The 23,376-nt window shown below is 49.2% G+C and overlaps 1 protein-coding gene across 1 annotated transcript in view; it reads right to left on the bottom strand.

Moving 5' to 3' along the window:
* Positions 1–23,376, bottom strand: part of SRCAP (Snf2 related CREBBP activator protein) — an 845,719-nt gene that overhangs the window by 195,841 nt on the left and 626,502 nt on the right. Inside the window, 1 exon segment of the mRNA XM_029606814.1 lies at positions 6,362–6,564. Coding sequence (XP_029462674.1) covers positions 6,362–6,564 — 203 coding nt within the window.

Consider the following 23,376-nt stretch of genomic DNA (forward strand, 5'->3'; position numbering starts at 1 on the left):
GGATCGGCAAAACTTCATTGGGGGGTTCGGGACAAACCTGAACCAGAGTCTGACTCTCTCTTGGGCTGCCGACTCTGAAAGGACTGAAACCTCCCTAAAGGACAGAGACCTGGCAAATATAGAGTTTCTGTAGGGGCAAAAGCGTTGGGAGCCCCTGGATCGACCCTTCATGGGTGAGGGGTGCTGTAACTGCTCTCTCTTATCTTCTGGTAGCCAGAGTACTGGAGATTCGCCCCATTTACTGGCCAACTTTTCCAATTTGCTTCCGAAAAGGAGTGAGCCTTTAAAGGGCATTTTTGTGAGATTTGCCTTGGAGATTGCATCTACTGACCAATTCCGCAGCTGTAGCTGTTTTCTGGCTGCCACCACTGAGGCCATTTCTCTGGCCTCGGTACGGACTAGGTCCAAGCCCGTGTCAGCATGTTTCATAACCACTCTGGAATTCGTTCCTGAGTCATCCATCTCCTGAGAGAGGAGCAGGCATGACTGAGCTACCAGGGCACAACAAGAAGCAATCTGTAAAGTCATTAATATTGCATCAAAGGTCTGTTTAAGGATGGACTCCATCCGCCTATCGTGTGCATCCTGTAAGGCCACTCCTCCCTCCACTGGGATAGTAGTTTGCTTAGATACGGCACAGACCAGTGCATCCACTTTAGGGAAAAGCAAACGTTCTCTCGTTGCCAGATCCAGTGAGTGTAGAGCTTCTAATGCTCCTCCACCTTTAAAACTTGCTTCAGTGACATACCATTCCAGGTCAATCAACTCCTGGATGACTTCCAGTACTGGAAAGTAGCAAGTGGCTTTTCATAGGGAAATCAGAATGGAGTTCTTGTTCCATCATAGAGTTTGCCCCAGGAAAGCAGAGTTGTTTACCTGTAACCGGTGTTCTCCAAGGACAGCAGGATAATAGTCCTCACACATGGGTAACATCATCAGATGGAGTCTGGCAGGGAAAACTTTTGCCAAAATTTCTAGAAACTTTGACTGGCACACTGAGCCTGCCCAGCCTGCCGCTAACCACGCGTCCATGCGGGGTCCTTCTTCAGTCTTATAACAGAGTTTGCGAAAAAATAAAATAAAATTAGAGAAACCCAAATTTGTGAGGTGACGGGCGGGTTTTGTGAGGACTAACATCCTGCTGTCCTTGGAGAACACCTGTTACAGGTAAGCAACTCTGCTTTCTCCAAGGACAAGCAGGATGGTAGTCCTCACACATGGGTGATTATGTAGCTCCAGGCCACTCCCAACATGTGTAGCACAGAAAGGTGCCAACATGAACAACAACTAGAACTGCAATAACCAGAGGAGCTGGCTTGTACCCAAGGAAAGGGCACAAGGAGGGAGAGTTGGATTTTCATGGCTGAAAGAGATTAAAGGAGGACAGACTGTCCAAAATGACTGTCCTGCCGGCCACCCATATCCAGGCAATAATGCGAGACAAATGTGTGGCGGGAACTCCAGGTTGCCACTCTGCAATCTTGTGAATGGGGACTGCATTCAAGTGAGCCACCGAGACTGACAGGGCTTGCACTGAATGAGCCTTGATGTGACCTTCAAGCTGTAAGCCTGCCTGAGCGCAGCAGAAGGAAATACAGTTCGCAAGCCAATGGGATAAGTTCTGCTTAGACACAGCAACCCCCAATCTGTTTTTGGTGAAGGAGACAAAAAGCTGAGTGGATAGGTGGTGAGGTGCCATCTGTTCCAAGTAAAAGGCAAGAGCCCTTTTACAGTCCAGAGTGTGCAGAACCCATTCTCCCTGGTGAGCGTGCAGTCTTAGAAAAAAGGAAGGTAACACAATGGACTGATTAAAATGGAACTCCGTGACCACCTTAGGAAGGCACTTTGGGTGCATACGCAAGACCACCTTACCATGACAAAATTTTGTATAAGGGGGGGAGGTAAAACACCAGAACTCGCAGCTCGCTAACCCTGCATGCCAAAGTAACCACAACCAAGAAATTGACCTTCAGGTCGCAGGAACGCAATGGCTCAAATGGAGCCTTCGAAAGCTGAGACAGGATGATGTTGAGGTCCCAGGAGACTGCTGGAGGTCAAGTGAGGGGCTTAAGTTGTAACAAGCCCTTCATGAACCGCCCCACAAGTGGATGGGTGGAAATGGAGGCTCCATCCCTACCCTGATGGTATGCCCCAATGGCACTAAGGTGAACCCTCACAGACGTGGTTGCAGACCAGACTAAGAGAGGTGCAACAGGTAGACCAAAAGCTTAGGTGGGGAACAAGAGAAGGGATCCAGACCATGTCCCACACACCAAGCCGAAAACCACTTCCACTTGAGATTGAATGATTTTCTCATAGAGGGTTTTCTGGATTCCAACAGGACGCGTGATACACCCTCCGAAAGGCCCAGAGCCTGGACAGTTACCTGGCCAACATCCAAGCCGCAGGAGACAGGGCTTGGAGGCTGGGATGGCAGAGCCTGCCCTGGGCGTGGGCCTGAGAGATTAGGTCCAGAGCAATCCCCAACCGGATTGGGGGGGGGGGCACGAGGCCAGCTCCCGTAGAAGTGGTAACCAGACTTTGCGAAGTCAAAAGGGTGTGATCAAGATCATGGTACCCTGGCCCTGTTGGAGCTTTTGGAGTGTTTTTGAGATGAGTGGAAGGGGAGGATAAGCATATAGCAACCCGGTGCCCCAGTGAAGTGAAAAGGCATCTGACACGGATCCTCTGCTTGTCCAGCCCAGAGAGCAGAAGCGATCTACTTTCTTGTTCTCTGGGGAAGCAAAGAGGTCCATGTCTGGGTCCCCCACAAGTGAAAGATGTGGTCCACTATCACTACCACTTGACTGAGGGACCACTCATGAGGCTCAAGGAGTCCTGAAAGACGTTGTCCAGCCCGGGAGGTACACCGCCCAGAGGAGAATGTCGTTCTAGATGGCCCATGACCAGATTGGACTGTCTCCTGACAGAGGGCATACGACCCTGTTCCTCCCTGCTTGTTCAGAGATACCACATAGCCACCTGATTGTCAGTCTGAACGGGGACCACTTTGTTGAACAGCTGCTCTCTGAATACCTGCAGAGAGTACTGGATCGCCTGTAATTCCAGGAAGTTGATCTGGGACTGCGCCTCCTATAAGGACCAAAGACCCTAAGTGTGGAGGCCTGCAAAATGGGCTTCCCAACCCATATGGGACGCATCTGTGGTGAGGACAATTTGGGGCTGGAGGCTCCAAAAGGGTATCCCCTTATGGGGCCATATGAGCGCTGATGGATCCGTTGGCTTCAGAAACACCGGGGGCATCGATGGTACTGAGGGCATCGGTCCTGATGGCCCCGGAAGAGCCAGAGGGTGGTGGGGTGCCATGCGCAAATGGGGCGCCGATGTCGAAGGCCTGTCTTCATCTGAGGAATCACTCACTGGTAGCTGCAACAGCGATGCTCCCTTCGTCCGTGAAGGAGCCTGGGGCATTGGAGTTGGCTGCATTGGCAAGACACCGAGCGGCATATCCAGCTTCTCCAAGGCACAAGCACCACTGGAGTTGCCTCCTGCGGCAGTGGTGGTCCCGGTAGAACCAGAGGCTTGATGCCCTGCAGGGCCCAGCCGACTGCAACCGCACGCGCCTCTCCAACTGCTCCTCAAAAGCTGCAGAGGATAAAATGGCTGTGGAATCGGAGTGTCCCCCTAGTCACAGGGAGATACCAAACCCTCCACAGACGCCAGTGGAGGCTGCAGAGAGTCCGCGAAGGACCAGAAGGAGTCACTTCCTCTGCATGAGACTGCTTCGGAGGAGGCACTGATGCGATCGACACCTGCCCACGGTCCAACTTGGAGGAAGATGAGCGGTGGCGATGTTTCTGCAACTTCTCCCGATGCTCACCTCGGTCTTTACCTGGGACACATGGCAACGGAGAAGAGCCCAACCTAGAACAAGAAGATGTCGAATGCACCTGGTCCCCCACGCCCACCTCGGGACAGAGGAGCGGCAGTGGAGGCGACCCCAAGGGGGTCGAGGCCAGGACTTCCTTCCTGAGCGGGGTAGAAGTCCCAGACACTGACAGATCCAAAAACTTTTAGGGTCGAACAGCTTCTCCATCTTGTCCAAATGTTCCCGACGGCTCTTGGGGGTCATCTGGGCATAGAGATTGCAACCATGGATATCATGTGATGCCCCCCAGGCAGAGGACACAGACCATGTGGGGGTCTGTGATGGACATAGTCTGGTGGCACTGGGGGCACTGGCGAAAGCCTGATGATGCCATAGCAAAAAGAAGGTGTGCGGTTGATGGCTGGCGGCCACGTGGGGAAGACACTGTCGGCAATCTACTGCGAGAACACGAGAAACTTATTGAGACTGTAGGGAAAAAGCCCTGAGAATGTAGAGGAACCAGACACGATGCTAATGATGAAAAAACTGCAAAAAAGCAAGAAACAAGAGCGAGCTCCACGATCGCAAGGCGAAAGCTTTGCAGAAAGGAAGAGACTGAAGAGGGATCCTGCGTGGTTAGCGGCATGCTGAGCATGCTCAGTGTGCCAGTCGAAGTTTCTAGAAACGTTTTCCTTGACGGGCTCCATCTGATGATGTCACCCATGCGTGAGGGCTACAATCCTGCTTGTCCTTGGAGAACTCCCAGAATCTTCAGGGTCTGGGAAACCAAGGCTGGCAATTCAACTCTATGGAAAAACCATAACATGGTCCGATATGGTTCTAAATAAGGGGGGGGATTTCCCCATCTTCCAATGAATCTGGATCCTCTTATTCATCCATGCCGTTTGGGACTCTGAAAGGGATACCCTTGATGAGACGAGGCATGCCTCGAGGTCTGGGAGAGGGAGGGCTTACCGGCTGAGGTTCCGTCTGGACAGGAGCAAGTGAGGTAGCCTGTACAAAGGCTCGAAGGCCTTGAAAGACTTCCACGCAAGAGAAGGTGGCTGGGTCCATGCCTAGCCCATGAGGTACTGGGGTAGGTGCCGCTAAGTTTCCTTCTTCCATGGATGACTCAGTCCTGGGGCTACTCAGATGCGGGGTACTTCCGGTTAAGGCTGTGGCTGACCATCCTCTGAATGGGGGGTGCCAGGCTTAGCAAATTCCGGGGAGGCCAACTCTCCCTGGGCTTCCTCACAGTGCTGACATAAGCAAGAATCCAGGTCAGACTATGCAGCCCTAATATGACAAGCAGCGCAAAGAGAATGGCGCTTATGTTTCTTTGCTGCTGAAGCCATTGGCGACAGTAACTGTGTGTTCAGACACCGCACGTTTAAAATTTTACGTGCACAGATTTTGGATGCCTATGCGGGCTGCAGCGAGGTGCACACACAGCCCATATGCCCGGCTTTACTTGTATTCTGCGCCTAGTAAGTTGTGTGCGCGCGACATTGTGTGCATAGCTGACATGCAATGCGTGTATCGAAGCTCTATGGTGGGCAAAACAGGCACAAAAACACATGCAAGATGGGTTTTTGGAGAAGAAGTCCATTAATGGCTAATAGTCAAGTTTACTTAGGGAATAGCCACTGCTATTAATTGCATCAGTAGCATGGGATCTTCTTAGTGATTGGGTAATTGCCAGGTTCTTGTGGCTTGGTTTGGCCTCTGTTGGAAACAGGATGCTGGGCTTGATGGACCCTTGGTCTGACCCAGCATGGCAATTTCTTATGTTCAAGATGGTGCTGCCATGGACTACCATGCAGTGTGTTGACCAAGTCTAAAGTGGGGCCTACCACCAGTGGGCTGCTCAACCCAGTACAATGCACTGAGCAAGGAGACTGGAAGAAGTCTTAATGAAACCCTTCCAACGACTCTGAATCGGGAGGAAACCCTTTTTCTTTTTTTACACTTACCTGGGCTCAGCGCTTACCAGCTGAGTATAGAGAGTGTCTCTGGCTGCAGAGGGGGGGTGGGGTGGGGGGTGGCCCATCACCACTGCGCTCGGCTTCCCACATCCGCTGCCTTTCCGCTGCTTCAGCAGCGAAATCTATACCAGCAACCAGTTACTGGACCAAGGCATACCTCTGAGGGATCTTGGAAATCACCTCAGGAATTCTCAACTGGGGGAGGAACCTTTAGGAGAGCAGAGCTCAATCTTTTCTCCAATTTAAATGTAGAATTTCTTCTTCCAACAGGTACAGCGATCCCCATAGGGAAAGCATGTCCGCATCTGCTGGAGACAGAAAAATACTGAAGGGTTGAGGTCACTGCAGGGGTGTAGTAGGGTGACTTCAGCTTTGAAACCTGACTGTCTCCATCTGCTGGCAGGGGAGCATAAACCCATTGGTCTTGAGTCCATCTGGCTACACAACACTAGGAAATAGAAATGTTGGAACCCCCATTCCTAAAAGGTTATTGTAGAAAAACAGACAAAAATGCATGTGTGTCCTTGATCACTTTTGCAATACTTACCACAGTCATACTGGATGAGGCGCAGATCTGGAAACTGGGTGCGCATGTTGCAGATGATTCGGTGCAAGTAGCTGGCACGGGGCGAGAGCTCCTTTCGCAGGGTCTCCTGGAAGACAGCCTGTTGAAGTAGCAGTGACGGTGGAGGGTGAGATGTGTGCAGACTGATGGCTGGTGCCTCCACAGGAGGCATAACAAAGATGAACCTACAGAATGGAAAAAGAGAAGGGGAAGGAGAGCAGATGACTGTGAATGTAAGCATCAAGAGACGCAAGATTAGAAATGGTCTTGTCAATTCTTTTTCTATTAGCTTATACACCAGTTTGGACAATAGGAATGTACACTCATTTGCCCATGCAGACCAACTTTTCTCCTTCTGTAAGCTAAATCTTTGCCACTCAGTTTACGCCATACTTCCTCTTGTAGACTCAAATTTGTGTACTTCTATAATAGTAAATTTCTGACAAAAATTTCAGAAAATATTAGGATCATCTGGAAAAAAAGGAGCAAAGCAGGAAAGGCAGCCAGGACAGCAAAGCCACAAATGGAGAAAAATATGTAAGGCAGTAAATCAAGGGGATAAAGGAGAAATTACTACTTATCTGATAATTTCCTTTCTTTTAAGGAAGGCAGGCCAATCCACGCCAGTGGGTTATGCACTCCTACCAGCAGATGGAGACTGTAAAGCTGACTCACTGATGACATGGACATATAGCCGTACCCCGACATCAGCCCGACACTCTAGAAAACCTAATTGTTGTCAAACTGATTACACTTAAACATAATTAACAGTCAACCACTCATGCTGCCAACAAACTGGGAAACACTGAGCTCAGCAAAAAAGTTAACATCAACTAATCTTAGTGGTGGTTATGTCACTTACCAGTCCTTTAAACCAATTAAAAGAACATACTTCATCATCTGCATATAAAAGAAACTAAAAGCAAGTAGACAGCCCAGGGTGGCTTGCCTTCCTTAGAGGAAAGGAGATTATCAGGTAAATAATAATTTCTCCTTCCTCTGCACTCAGGCAGGCCAATCAACACCAGTGGGATGTATCAAAGCTGTGGTCCAGTCAACACTGCACTTGCGAAACCACGTCCACCTGAGCCCTAACGTCCAAGCGGTAATGCTTGGAGAAAAGTATGCAAGGAGGACCATGTCGCTGCTCGGCAAATCTCGATGGGAGAAAACAACCAAAGCTCTGCCCATGAAACTGCCTGAGCTCTAGTGGAATGTGCCCTGACCTGTCTAGGTAGTGAGACATCTAAATCTACATAGGCAGCAGTGATGACTTCTTTCACCCAATGGACTATAGTCACCTGCATCGCCGGTTCTACTTGTTTACCTCTACCATAGAGCACAAAGTCGAACAGACTTCCTGAAAGAGTGAATAACCTTCAAGTACCACACCAGATGCTACTTGACATCAAGGCATGCAACAGACAATAATCACACTCATCTGTATCCCTGTCCAGCATAGGCAGGGAAATAGACTGATTCAAATGAAACTCCAAAACCACTTTCGGCAAAAAGGAAGGTACAGTCCTAAGCTCTACTGCCCACAAAATCATTTGTAGAAATGGCTCACAGCAAGAAAGAGCTTGCAGCTTGAAGACCAGTTGTGCCAAACAGATTGCTACCAGAAAAACTTTTCAAGGTGAGCAGCTGTAAAGAGAGACCACACAGTGACCGAAATATAGAACCCACCCAAAACACAAGACCAGATTAAGGTCCCAAAGAGGCACCGGTAGCTACAAGAGAGGACATAGATGCTTAACTTCTTTCAAAAAAATAGACATCTGGATGGGAAGACAAGGGTCCACTATTGGCCTGCCCCCTATAGCAAGTGAGAGCTGCTACTTGTACCTTCAGAGTGTTTAAGGCCAAGCCTTTAACCAAACCTTCCTGCAAAAATTGCAATATCAGCTGACATTCAACTTTAAGAGGGTGAGAACCTCACTTCTCTCACCAGCTCTTGAACAATCTCCAAAACCTAACATAAGCTGGAGATGTAGAAAATTTCCTGGCCTGGAGCAAAGTGGAAATCACCACAGAAGAATAACCATGCTTCAGCAACCAAGCCCTCTCAAGGGCCAAACTGTAAGACAAACCTTACCTGGATCATTGTGCAGTATGGGCCCCTGATGGAATAGATCCTTCCTGAGTGGTAGTCTTAGAAGACTGTCCACCACCTCTGAAGATTAGCATACCATGGCCTCCAGGGCCAATCTGGAGCCACCAGAAGTACAGTTTTGGTCTGATTCGCCAATCTTTAATATGACCCTGCCTACCATTGGTCTTGGCAGGAAGGCATATAATACCCCACTCTGCATCCAAACCTGAACGACAGCATCGATGCCCAGCGCTTTCGGATCCCTTCTGCAACCAAAGAACTATGGCACATTCACGTTGTTGGAGCTCGCCTGTAAATGCAGGTACAGGTGACCCTGATGCATCACTGAGTTTAAAAGGTCTCATCTGCCAACTCCTACACTCCTGGGTCCAAGACCTGCCTGCTGAGGAAGTCTGCCCTTACATTGTTCACCCCAACAATGTTGGAGGTGACTATGACCTGGAGATGTTGTTCTGCCAACACCATGAGTGCATCTACCTCCACCAACCCCTACTTTATTCTGGTTCCACCTTGATGACTGAGTAAGCCACTGTCATGGCACTGTCCAACAAATATCCTTACCACAAGCTTCCAGCTGCTCAGCGAACCGCAAGCATGCCATTCGAACTGCATGCGCTTCTAACAGACTGATGGTCCACTGCTGCTCCTCTGTATTCCACAGACCTTGCGCCACCAACACTCGACAGTGAGCTCCCAAATTCAGAAGGCTGCATCTGTCGTGAGAACTAACCAGACTGGTGTCTCCAAGGTAACCCTCTTCCTGAGATGATCCGCTTGTAACCAGCACTGCAACCTCCAATAGCAAGTGGAATTTCACTGTGTACTCCTGCAATTGCGGATTCCACTCAGAGAGCAATGCGCTCATATGCTCCCTTGCACAGGGGACTACATCCAACATGGCTGCCATCAATCCCAGGACCTGCAGGTAAGACCACACCACCATGCGAATAGTCTGCTTCATGGCTTGAACTTGAATAACTAACTTCTGAATGTGACACTCTGGTAGAAACGGTCTGCTCTGCTTTGTATCAAATCGCATGCAGAGATACTCTAGCACCTGAAATGGCTGTAAACTAAGTTCACCACCCAGCCTAGTTCCTGAAGCAAGGAGATCACCTAGTGAGATACCACATTGTCTAAGTCTAGAACAAGATTATTTGCAATAAAGAAAAATGATAAAGGCAGAATTGTTTAAAAAGGCTTTACTGGAGAAGATGAGTGAACGCTAATTTGGGGTACAGGAAAATTAACTTTTTTAAAATGCTGTTGTATGCGGATTTTATGTAGGTTTTACAAAATCCGCATTGAACAAAAAAGGATTTTTGTAGAATAAAAGATGTAAAAGTGACTCATCTGCACTTCTGGCCGAATCAGCCAGTCGTCCAGATATGGATGGACCAGAAAGCCCTCCTTGTGCAGAGATGCTGCTACCATTGCCATGATCTTGGAGAAATTCCTGAGTGCAGTAGACAGCACTGAAGGGCAGAGCCTGAAATTAATGACAACGTTCCAGAACGGCGAAGTGCAGGAAATGATGTTCCCTGGCGAATGGGAATATGTAGATAGGCCTCCTTCAGGTCGAGAGATGTGAGAAATTCCCATTTGTACTGTCATCATTGCTGATCGTAGAGTTTCCATTTTGAAATGAGTCAAAAGCAAATGTCGACTGATTACCTTCAGAACCAAGATGAGCCAAAAGGACCCCTTCCTTCTTGGGAATGACAAAATGAATGAAATAGCACCCATATTTTCTTGCAATCTGGAAACAGGCGTTACAGCCTTCAAATCCAACAACCTCCTTAATGGAGTCTTTACAGAAGAGAGCAGTAGTGGAGAGTTGCATGGAGCCACCATAAATGCATCTGAGAAATTTTAGAACATAGACATCCCTTACCACTTCCAGGACCCACTGCTCCAGTGTAATCTGGGCCCACCTTTGATAAAAGCGAGATAAGACACCAGATCCAGTAGGTGAGCCCTCACACCTTCACTGTAAAGATTGAGGTATTCCAGCCCCAGAACCCACATCCTTATGAGGTTTCTTAGGCCAAAAGGACAGAGATCTTCTAAAGGGATCTTTGAGAAGTTGCTCCTCTGTAAGGTTGAAACAGATGGGAATCCCTGGAGTGGCCCTTCACACCAAAAGGATGCGATGCTGCCTTCTTGTTCTCCAGTAATCGAGGAACCTTGGATTCCTCGATTCCATCTTCTCCAGCTCACTTCCGAATAAGAGAGAACCCTTAAAGGGTAACCTTGTGAGATTGGAAGTAGAAATAGTGTCTGCTGACCAATTTTAGCACCACAATAGGTGCTGAAACACTATAATGGAAGTCACAGCCTGCATCAGCCAAGAATGAAGCTCCCGAATCCATCACCTATCAGACATCGAACCCCACCATCAGATGCAAATCAGCCCAGCCACCAGGCAAAAGCAAGAAGCAATTTGATAATTCTTTGTCATGGCCTCAAAAGTCTGTTTAAGGATAGCCTCAATCCTCCTATCCTGAGCACTTTTCAGAGCTGCCCTTCCTTCCATTGGCTTGCTTGATAACAGCGCATTACAAGGCATCCACCTTTCAGAATTGCAACTGTTTCCTTGCCTTCGGATCTAAAGCGTGCTCCCCCCTTTAAAACTTGCCTCCAGGGCATTCCACTGAAGGTTAACTTGAATTGGATCCAGGAAGGTAAAGAAAAGGGGACTTTTGCGTAAAGTGACCAATATTGGAGAAAGCAAAATTGCTTACCTTGTAATAGGTGTTATCCCAGGACAGCAGGATGTAGTCCTCACATATGGGTGACGTCATCCACGGAGCCCTTAAGCGGGAAAAACTTCTGGCAAGTTTCTAGAAGTTTTAAACTGGCTGCCTGAGGCTACTGAGCATGCCCGGCATGCCATGATATTTCCTGCCACAGGGGTCTCACTCCAGTCTTGTATGTAGCAATAAGCGTAAGCAAAATTATAAGAAGAAAGTCTGAGGCCCAACTCCGCGGGGTGGCGGGTGGGTTCCGTGAGGACTACATCCTGCTGTCCTGGGATAACACCTATTACAAGGTAAGCAATTTTGCTTTATCCCAGGACAAGCAGGATGCTAGTCCTCACATATGGGTGATTAGCAAGCTAGAGGCTGAGTCATTGTCCATGGAGGTAGCAGTGATGCTTTGTTGAAGAAAATGAGTCAGCCGAAGATCACAGCAGAGTGGATGTAGAAGGAGTTGGGATTAAGCTGGAAACAAGTTCTTTAAGACAGATTGTCCATAGGCTGAATCTTGTCGTCCTTCCTTGTCCAAACAATAATGAGCTGCAAAAGTGTGAAGAGAACTCCATGTTGCTGCTTTACAAATGTCAATGATTGGCACTGAACGAAAGTGTGCTACTGAGGTTGACATTGCTCTTACTGAGTGTGCCTTTACTCGCCCTTGGAGAGGAAGGCCTGCTTTTCCATAGCAAAATTGTATGCAATCTGCTAACCAATTGGATAAAGTATGTTTACCCACTGCTTTACCTGGCTTATTTGGGTCATAAGAGACAAAAAGCTGATTGGATGTTCTGAGGGACGTAGTGCGATTCAAGTAATAGGACAACGCACGTTTGCAGTCCAAAGTGTGCAAAGCTCTTTCCCCCTGGTGAGAGTGAGGCCTTGGAAAGAATGTGGGTAAGACTATTGTTTGATTTAAATGGAATTCCGTAACTACCTTAGGAAGGAATTTTGGATGTGTTCGGAGAACCACTCTGTCATGGAGGAACTTTGTATAAGGTTCATATGTGACAAGTGCTTGTAACTCACTAACCCTTCTAGCTGATGTGATGGCTATGAGGAAAATAGTCTTCCATGTGAGAAATTTAAGATCACAGGAATCAATGGGTTCGAAAGGAGAACGCATTAATCCTGTTAAAACCAGATTCAGGTCCCATTGTGTAGCTGGAGGCCGAATTGGTGGATTAAGATGTGTTAGACCTCTCATGAATCTACTGACGAGAGGTTGTGTGGATATAGGTGCATCTCCTATCTTGTTATGATAAGCGAAGATTGCACTCAAATGTACTCTGATTGACGATGTCTGAAGACCAGAGTTTGAAAGATGGTACAAATAATCTAGAAGAGTAGATGTGGGGCAAGTGAAAGGATCCGTATGATTTTGCTTGCACCAGAACGTGAACCGTTTCCATTTGAGAGAGTAATTTTTCCTTGTGGAAGGTTTGCGGGAAGCTATAAGCACTTGAGAAACATTTGTTGAAAGATTGAGTGGTTGTAGGATTAAGCTTTCAACATCCATGCTGTCAGGGATAGGGACTGAAGGTTGGGATGGCGCAACCGACCCTGATCCTGAGTAATGAGATTGGGAGCTACTCCCAGACGTATTGGATCCCTGACTGAAAGGTCTAGCAGTGTGGGAAACCATACCTGTCGAGGCCAATATGGGGCTATGAGTATCATGGACCCCTTGTCCTGTTGTAGCTTCACCAGTGTCTTGGTGATAAGCGGTATTGGAGGATATGCATATAGTAGGCCTGAGTTCCAAGGGCGAGCAAAGGCGTCCTTGGCTGGTTGGTGCTTCTGTTTGTGCAGAGAACAGAAGTTGGTCACCTTGTGGTTCAGGCGCGACGCAAAGAGGTCTGTTGTTGGCTGTCCCCAACGTTGGAATATTTTGGTCGCTATCGAGGGATTCAGAGACCACTCGTGTGGTTGGAACTGACGACTGAGTCGGTCTGCTAGCACATTTTGAATTCCTGCTAGATAAGTGGCCTGTAGCAATATTGAGTGATTCAAGGCCCAGTCCCAAATTTGCGCAGCTTCTTGACAAAGGAGATACGAGCCCGTACCTCCCTGTTTGTTGATGTACCACATGGCAACCGTATTGTCTGTTTGGATTAACACAGTCTTGTGTGAAAGACAGTCCTCGAACGCATGCAGCGCATAACGTATAGCTCGAAGTTCCAGAAAATTGATTTGATATGTGGCTTCGAGTTTTGTCCAAGTTCCTTGAGTTTGAAGAGAGTTTACATGAGCTCCCCATCCCAAGGTGGATGCATCTGTAGTTAATGTTATCTGAGGGATCGGCTTTTGGAAAGGCAGGCCCTTGCGTAAATTGTCCTTGATTGTCCACCAGTGTAGCGATGAGCGAAGTTGGTGGGTTACTTGGATGGGAGAATGAAGTGGTTGAATGGCTTGGATCCATTGCGACCGAAGAGTCCATTGGGTAAGTCGCATGGCAAGTCGTGCCATCGGAGTGACATGAACCGTTGATGCCATGTGGCCTAGTAAGATTAGAAACTGATGAGCTGTCACTTGCGGTTGTGTGGACATGGAGTACGCCAACTGGGACAGTGTTTGTGCACGGTCTTCTGGAAGAAAAGCTTGTGCAAGGTTTGTGTCTAATTCTGCTCCTATGTATTGGAGTAGATGAGATGGTTGCAGGTGGGATTTTTGATAATTGATGAGAAATCCCAGTTTGTGCAGTACCTGTATTGTGTAATGTAGAGAAGTAAGCGCCCCTTGTTGCGATTGACTTTTTATTAGCCAATCGTCTAGATAAGGGAAGACATGAACACCTTGTTTGTGCAAATGTCCTGCTATTACTGCTAGGCATTTTGTGAATACTCTGGGAGCTGAGGCTAGGCCGAATGGTAGGACTCTGTATTGAAAATGCTGGTGTCCCACCTTGAATCTTAGGTACTTGCGATGAGGTGGGAAAATAGGTATGTGAGTATAAGCGTCTTGGAGATCCAGAGAACAAAGCCAATCCCCCTTTTGTATGAGAGGAAGAATGGTGCCTAAGGATACCATTCTGAATTTTTCTTTTCTTAGAAATTTGTTGAGATTTCTGAGATCTAGAATGGGACGAAGTCCTCCGGTTTTCTTTGGAATGAGGAAATACCGGGAATAGAATCCTCTTCCCTTCTGTGAGTGTGGTACGTGTTCCACAGCTCTTGCTTTCAGAAGAGTAGATAATTCCATTTGTAATTGAGGGATGTGTTCGAGATAGGAGTTTTGTGGTGGAAACTCCTGCGGGGGAGCTGTGAAGTCTAGGTGGTAACCCTGATGAACTATGGATAAGACCCATTGATCTGTGGTGATATTTTCCCAATCGTTGTAAAAGTGGGAAATCCTTCCCCCTACTGGTAAATCTGGAAAGGGGTTTGGTTGGCTCTGTTCTCCGGGACTGCTTTCAAAAGCCAGAGGTGGAAGCAGTTTGGGGCGGAGGCTGTGGCCTTGCAGCTCTCTGCTGTCTCTGCTGAGGGCGCTGTGGAGGCCTTGTAGAGCGTGGTCTTGAGGTCTGGGGGTAATACCTTCTCGGCCTAAAGAAAGGCCGTCTGGTGTCTCGCCGTGGCGGCCTGCGGGCAGGGTGAGTAGGAGTATCATGGGACAACGTAGAGAGCTGCTTTAATGTTTCAGAGTGCTCTCTAAGCTGCGTTACGGCATCTTGTACTTTTGTTCCGAACAAGTTGTCGCCCAGGCAAGGCAAGTCCACTAGTTTATCCTGGACTTCTGGACGTAGGTCCGACGCCTTCAACCAGGCCCATCTTCGAGCACTGATGCCTGAAGCTGCCAGTTCTGGAAGAAGTCTCAAACGCATCATACGCCGCTCGCACCTCATGCTTGCCCGCATCCAGACCTTTCTGCACAATCTGTTGTGCTGCCTCCTGCTGCTGTTGAGGTAGAGAGGGTAGAAATTCCTCAATCTGCTTCCACAGGTTTCTTTGATGCTGCGTCATATACAGCTGGTACGCAGCAATTTTTGAATTTAGCATCGCTCCCTGGTAAATCTTACGCCCCATAAGGTCTAGGAATCTGTTATCTTTCCCAGGAGGGATAGAAGCGTGAGTTCTTGACCTTCTTGATTTCTTTTGCGCAGATTCCACAACTAATGAACTGTGTGGTAGTTGTGGCTTCTCAAAGCCTGGGGCTGCTTGGACTAAATACGTAGAGTCAATTCTACGATTAACTCCCGGTGTTGTACATGGGTGCTCCCAAATCCGTTGTTGAAGTTGGAGTAGTACCTCATGTACTGGAATAGCTAGGTTATGTTTTGGGGGATCTACAAATTGTAGAATCTCCAGTGTTTGCTGTCTGTCATCCTTCTCTGCCTGAAGTTGAAAAGGGATGGATTCCGACATTTCTTGAACGAAAGAAGCAAAAGACAAATCCTCAGGAGGGGATTGCTTCTTGGTCTGTGGCGGAGTACCTTCTGATAAAAACTCCTCTGAAGAATACTCCGATTGTGTATCAGACCATGTATCTGCTGGTTGAGGATATGAAGGATGGCTTGGCCTTTTAGATGGAGAAACCCCAGAGGGTCCTGGTAAAGGATCCTGGATGTCCGGTACACCATCACTGGTATCACTTTCCTCCGCAGGGTGTGAAGGCAAGGAAGATAAAAGATCATGATATCTTTTGGTAAGGATAGCATGTAGTCTTTTCTCAGAGGGAATCTCTGGAGCCTGCTGTGGATGCTTAGATTTTCCTGATGCCTTTTTTCCCCGGCCTGAAGCTCCGGAAGGAGCTAAGGTATAATGTGGAGCTGGTTGTGCAGCCGTAGAAAGTGATGTAGTGAGAAAGGAGAACATGGAAATGGGAATCAATGAGGAGATTGGTCTGGTAGCAATTGTGGACATCGAAGATTGTAAATTAGTCGATTCCATCGAAGGCTGTGCGATTTGCATCGACGATGAGGCTGCTGACATCGATCGAGCAGCAGGCATCGTTGAAGAGCAGCTGGGCACGTCCATCGGCATTGATAGAGCTGTTAGCGCAGAAGCTGCAGCAGTCATCGGCACCGAGATTGGCATCGGTATGGACGATGACGTTGGCATCGGTACTGGCATCGATATGGACGATGGCACCGGCATCGATATCGAGGAAGGCATCGACTCGGTAGTCGGCATCGATGGAGTCATCGGCATCGGCCCGATGGCCGGCATCGACTGAGGAGTCGGCATCGGTCCTACCAGGGCCGGTGTCGGAGATGTCGCCGGGATGGCTTCTTTCATGGCATCGGCGACAAGCTTCTTAATCAAAGCTGTTAAGTCCGTCACGGACGTCGACGGTGTCGATTCCTCTGAAGGGATTACCGAGGTCGATGACAACTTCCGCTGTTTAGACACCGGTTCTTCCGGCGGTGGCAAAGGAGGAATCGAATGATGTCTCCGGTGTTTATGTTTGGTACGAATCTCAGAAACGGATTTGGACGATTCCACAGACGGTGTTGGCGAGGAAGCATCTCCCGAACCTTGTTGGACTCTTTTCTTTAGAAGTATCTTCTTCGATACGCCTACCGGGGAAGATCTAGTCGAGGTCGATGGCGATGTCGGTGCTCTGATTTGAAAAATCTGAGCCATTTTTTCATGGCGAAGTTTTCTACCTTTCGCCGTCATTTCTTGACACTGGGCACAAGAGGCGATGTCGTGGTCTCCTCCCAAACAGCGGACGCACTCGACGTGCGGGTCGGTGATGGACATAGTCCGGTTGCAGGCCGGACATTTTTTGAATCCGGAAGTTTTCTCCGTCGACATCCGTCGATGATTTCGGATTCCTTCTTCGTGAAGAAAGTAGGATGTTTGTCACCAGCCGGTGACAAACCGAGTAAGACCCGTAAAGGGAAGAAGTATGAAAATTTTTTTTTTTAGATTGTTGTGAGGTAACTCACAGGGCTCCTGGAAACCGCGATGCAGCTAGCAGCGCGGAAAAAAGAAGACTGGAGTGAGACCCCTGTGGCAGGAAATATCATGGCATGCCGGGCATGCTCAGTAGCCTCAGGCAGCCAGTTTAAAACTTCTAGAAACTTGCCAGAAGTTTTTCCCGCTTAAGGGCTCCGTGGATGACGTCACCCATATGTGAGGACTAGCATCCTGCTTGTCCTGGGATAAATTACTTATCTGATAATTTCATTTTCCTTAGTATGACAGATGGATTCAGGACCAATGGGTATAGTGTGCTCCTGATAGCAGTTGGAATCGGAGTCAGATTTCAATCTGACATCAGCACCAGTTGGGTCTTTGTGGAGGATCGGGCCTTGCTGGAGCAGATCCCTGTGTGGAGGGAGAGGGCTCCCGGGTCACGAGTCTTCGCATGTCTGCGTACCACAGCCTTCTTGGCCAGTCCGGGGCCACTAGAAGTACTAGTCCCTGTGGTGCTCTCTGTTGTGGATGATCCCGCCCAGAAGTGGCCAGGGGGGGGGGGGGGGGGGGAGGCGGATAGCAGGTCTTCCTGTGGCCAGGTCTGGACGAGGGCATCGATCCCTTGGGATTGTGGTTCTCGTCTGCGATTGAAGAAGTTGAGAACTTGGGCGTTGGACCGGGTTGCCGGGAGATCCATGGCTGGGGTTCCCCCAGTGGCTTACTATCAACTGGAAGGCTGTGGTTGACAGTTTCCATTCCCCTGGGTCTAGACATTCTCTGCTGAGGTGGTCCGCAGTGACATTGTGTTTTCCCGTGATGTGGGCGGCTGAGATCCCTTGTAGGTTTGCTTCCGCCCAAGCCATTAGGGAATCTATTTCCAGGGACACCTGTTGGCTTCTGGTTCCTCCCTGGCGGTTGATGTAGGTAACTGTTGTGGCGTTGTCTGACATGACTGACAGATTTGCCCTGGAGTCTGTGACGGAACCGTACGCAGGCTAGTCTGACTGCCCGGGCTTCCAGTCTTCTTTGTTCCATTGCCCCTGGGTCATCAGTTCCTGGCAGTGGGCTCCCCACCCTCGTAGGCTCGCATACGTGGTGAGCAAGACCCAGGTTGGTGGAGATAGCCTTACACCCTTGCTTAGATGGTCTTCTTGGAGTCATCATTGGAGCTGGTTCCGCACTTCCTCCGGGAGCTGGAGGCGAATGGAATAGTCCTGTGACATTGGGTTCCATCATGACAGTAGGGTGCGCTGTAGCGGTCGCATGTGGGCTCTTGCCCACGGGACCACTTCCAGGGTTGATGTCATGAGGCAGAGGACTTGGAGGTAGTCCCATACTTTGGGGCAGGGACCTCCTAGCAGGTTTCGCAATTGGTTCATCAGTTTTCTTCTCCTTGTAGGGGGAAGAATGACATTGTCTTGTTTGGTGTCGAACCAGACTCCCAGGTATTCTAGAGATTGGGAGGGCTGCAGACAGCTCTTATTTGTGTTGACGACCCACCTGAGGCTCTCCAGTACAGTCTTGACTCTGGTGGTCACCTGGTGACTTTCATCTGTAGATTTTGCCCTGATCAGCCAATCGTCCAGATATGGATGTACGAGGATTCCTTCTTTCCTCAGTGTCGCTGCCACTACCACCATGATTTTGGTGAACGCGCGGGGGGCTGTGGTTAGCCCGAAGGGTAGCGCCTGGAACTCGTAGTGGTGGTCCAGGATCGTGAACTGTAGGAAGCGCTGATGCTCGTGGACGGACTGGAATGTGCAGGTAGGCTTCTAACAGGTCCAGGGATGTAAGGCATTCTCCCAGCTCTATCGCCCTTATGACCAAGCGCAGGGTTTCCATGCGGAAGTGTGGTACCCTCAGGTAGCGGTTGACCGACTTGAGGTCCAGGATGGGCCGGAACGTTCCCTCTTTCTTGGGGACGATAAAATAGATGGAATAGTGCCCAGTATTTTGTTGGTGCGTGGCACCGGTGTTATGGCCTTTAGGGCGAGCAATTTGGCCAGTGTGGTTTCCACTGCCATCCTCTTGGAGGGTGCGTGGCAAGGAGATTTCAGAACTTGTCCGAGGGATGTTGTGGAAGCCCAGATAGTATCCCTCTCGAATGATGGTTAGGATCCACTTGTCTGCTGTTATCTCGACCCATCTTTGGTAGAATAAGGCAAGCCTGCCCCCTATGGCTTCTTCCTGTGGATGGATCGGCTGATTCTCATTGTGGGGTGCGGCTGAGGCCTGTGCCAGAGCCGGCTCCCCTCTTGTTGTGTTTGTTCCGAAAGGACTGGCCCCTGCCTGCGGGGTGATGGGCTTGGTATGTACTCTTGTAGGGTCTGAAGTGCTGTGATCCTCAGGGAGAGGGGCATTGGCTTCTTTTGTTCTTGTCCTCCGATAGCCGAGGTACTGGGGAATTCGCCCCATTTGTCGGCTAACTTCTCCAGTTCGCTTCCGAACAGGAGGGCTCCTTTAAAGGGCATTCTCGTGAGTTTCGTCTTGGAAGTTGCGTCGGCTGACCAACTTCGGAGCCAGAGTTGCCTTCTGGCTGCCACTACAGATGAGATGCCCCTGGCTGAGGTGCGTACCAGATCAGAGGTTGCATCCGTGAGGAAGGATACCGCTGGTTCTAGTGCTTTGCCAGGCATGGCGGTGTTCCTGGTCATGGATAAGCAGGTGTGTGTTACCACAGCAGGCAGCAATCTGCAGTGACATAGCTGATACGTCGAATGACAGTTTAAGGATGGATTCCAGATGTCTGTCCTGCGCATCCTTGAGTGCCGCTCCTCCCTCAACTGGGATGGTAGTGCGCTTTGTGACCGTGCAGACCATGGTGTCCACTTTGGGGAACACTAGTAGATCTTTGGCTGCGGGTTCCAGTGGATATAGGACTTCCAGGGCCCTCCCCCCTTTGAAACTGGCCTCTGGGGCATCCCATTCCAAGTTGATCAGCTGTTGTACGGCTTGTAGCAAGGGGAAATGGCCAGAGGCCTGACAGAGCCCTTCTAGGAGAGGGTTCGTCTTTGGTTCCTCTGTGGCACTTGTGCCTGGAATGGCGAGCTCCTTCAAGCTGAGCGCCACGAGATCTGGTATCTCGTCTTTGGAGAAGAAACGCCTCATGGTTCGGTAAGGTTCCGTTCCTGGAGGTATTTCCCCTTCCTCCAGGGAGTCTTGATCCTCGTCCGTGGTATCCGTGTCCCCTATAGTGAGGCTTTTGGCCAGGGGAGCACGTCACTGGAAGGCCTGGAGGGCCCTGGGAGGAAAGGGTCCTCTGGTGTCGGATGTGTCTGTGCCATCGGTGGCGGTTGCATGTGGACAAAGGTGTGCAGACCCTTAAAGAATTCTACTCAGGAGAAGGATCCTGGGTTTAGATTAAACGCCGCTGCATTCCCCAGGGACCCCGTTTGGGGGAGGGTCATGCTGGGGTACTATTGGTGGATCCGGATTCCTGTACTGGCTGGGGAGGGCCTTGTCCAGGTTCTCCCAGGGCCTCCTTGCACTGTAGACACAGAGCCGTGGCCTCCTCGTACTGCGCCACTCTTATGTGGCAGGCTGGGCAGAAAGCTTATGCCTTGGTTTTCTTGGCCGGTGGTGCCATTGTTTTGTGCATGTAGGTCGTTGAAACCCCGGTCTGTGTGTTTAATGTACATGCCAGGAGGCTTCGCTATGTTCTCCGGGTGTGCCCTAGATGTGCGTGTAGGCAGGGATGCGTGCGGCGCTGTGCGCACGGCCTTAATTTGTGCATCCGGAACAGTTGTGAGCGTAGCTGTGCGTACGGCACCTATGCGCGCACCGCTGTGCAGACAAGTAATTTGTGCGCCCCGCTTGTCCCTGTGTGCATGGTTCAGTTAGGCGGACAGAGTGGCGAAATGGCGTCGGCGACCACGCGAGCAAGATGACGACCACCTCAGAGGGTCTCCACGTGGAAGGACCCTCGTAACCGATCGGGCTGATCAACCCAATGGTACAGACGCCGGCAGGCGATCTGTGGGGCTATCGGAGACTTAGAAAACGTTTTCTACCTTACCTTGTCCTGGCGTTTCCCGGTTTCATTCCGGGCGGTCTCCGGCTGTGGGGGGAGAGGGAAGTACCTTCACTGCCGCACTCGGTATCGCACCCGCTGCCTCTCAGCCGCTCCCGTTGCCGGGGGCTAAGTCCGCACCGAGAACCGGCTACCGGACCGAGGCCTACCTCTGAGGGATCTCAGAAATCACCTCAGGAAATCTCAACTGGGGGAGGGACCCTTAGGTATCACCGCAGGAGAGTGGGGCTTGCCTGGAGAGGTAAGATTTCTTCTTTGTTTGGAATTTTCTTTCTTCTTTGAATACTCTAATGCTGAGCAAGCGTTTATAGAGTCCCAAACTGCTATGGAGACAGAAAATACTGAAGAGCAGAGCTTCCTGCACAGGTATATGTACTGGTGCAGACGTCAGATTGAAATCTGACTCAGTCTCCAACTGCTATCAGGAGCACACTATACCCATTGGTCCTGAATCCATCTGCTACACACTAGGAAAAGGATCTTTCTTTTGTTTTTATTTATACTTTATTAAGTTTCTCAAAATATAACAAGACAAATATTGCAAGGAAAATTTGAAAAGGCACAAGAAATACGAAAAAATAAAGTTAAAAAGAATATAATAATCACAATCAAAGAGCCAATTTCAAATCAAGTCCTCAAGCTAGGAGGGGCCCTTACACAATTTAAGGAAAAATATATCACATATTATACATAGAAACAGAAGGTGGTGCAACTAACGTGGGCTGTTAATTTAAGGACTCTAGCGCTGAAATAATGGATCCTTAAGTTGACAAAGAGAGGGACTCATTAACAGGCAACTTATCAGCAAGGAACAATGATAATTGTGATGGTTGAAAGAAAATGTAATGCAATTTTTACATGGAAATTTTAAGAAAAACATATAGCTCCCACTTGTATAGCTCTTGGTTTCAGAATCAAAAATTGCTGACGTCTTTTCTGGGTCTGCTTTGCTGTATCAGGAAATATTTAAATCTTTAAATCTGGGTCTGCTTTGCTGTATCAGGAAATATTTAAATCTTCGCTCCTCCCGGCATCGCGCGCCGAAGGAGCGCGACAAAGGGGCCCGCCCCTTTGTACGCCCCTTCGTGCGCCTCCTTTGTGCCTCACCCTACCTTTCTCAGAACGACTTACCTCTTTTCAGTTTTACCCAGCCACCTCTTTTATCCTTTCCCTGCACAGTAAATTTCTCTGTACCCCTAACACCCTACCTCCACTCCCGCCCATTCTTTCCTTTACAATGCCACCCTTTCACTGCAACTGCCCCCTACCACCCCAGCACCAATACACAACAAACCAGACACCCCTATTATCCTACTCACCAGTACACCTCCAAAGAAGGCTTATACCAATATCTATCTCCCCCCTAACACAATTTCTAGGCCTCTCACTTATATCAATTCTCCTTTTCAATGCCCAGTGCTTGCAAAAGAAAACACACATCCTCTATGACCTCCTAACTGACTACAACCCAGAAATCTGTGCAGTTACTGAAACCTGGCTCAGACCCCATGACACCCCTCTCATAAATCAACTACCCACCGATAATTATGATCTCATTTCCATTCCACGTAAGAACAAAAGAGGAGGTGGCTTACTCCTAGCTGCAAAAAAAGACCTCAAGCTTACACCCTATACCTGCAACCTCCCCAATCAATATGAAATTGGTCTCTTTAAATCCAAATCCCTCCAAGTCTGCATTATCTACACCCCCCCTGGACTGCTAGAAAAAGACTCCTCTCCTCTGATCGAATTCTTTGCTAACTCTCTATCCCCAGACCTTCCCACTATCCTCCTAGGAGACTTTAATCTACATGTTGATGCCACCCCCCAATCTCCGGCAGGTGAAGCCTTCATCTCCTCTCTCGAAGCAATGGGCTTTACCCAAAGCATACATGCACCCACACACAAAGCCGGGCATACTCTTGATCTTATCTTTACAAACTCACCCATCAAAACCATCCACTCTCCTACATGTCTTCCTGTACCCTGGTCTGACCACTCTATCATCCGTACCACCCTTGCACTCCCCCCACCCACTCCTACTTCCCCTTCCCATGCCCCTATCACTCAAATACCGTAAATCATGCTCCTTAGATTCCCTCTCTCAGGCCTGCTCTTCCATCACCAACTCGACATCTCATCTCCGGACAATGCCTTTTCCTCCTGGAACAACCTTACCCTAAACATTGCCAATACTCTCTGCCCCATTATGACAAAAACTATCAAAGCAGCCC

Source organism: Rhinatrema bivittatum, chromosome 6, assembly GCF_901001135.1.
Source record: "Rhinatrema bivittatum chromosome 6, aRhiBiv1.1, whole genome shotgun sequence".
NCBI classification, from domain to species: domain Eukaryota; kingdom Metazoa; phylum Chordata; class Amphibia; order Gymnophiona; family Rhinatrematidae; genus Rhinatrema; species Rhinatrema bivittatum.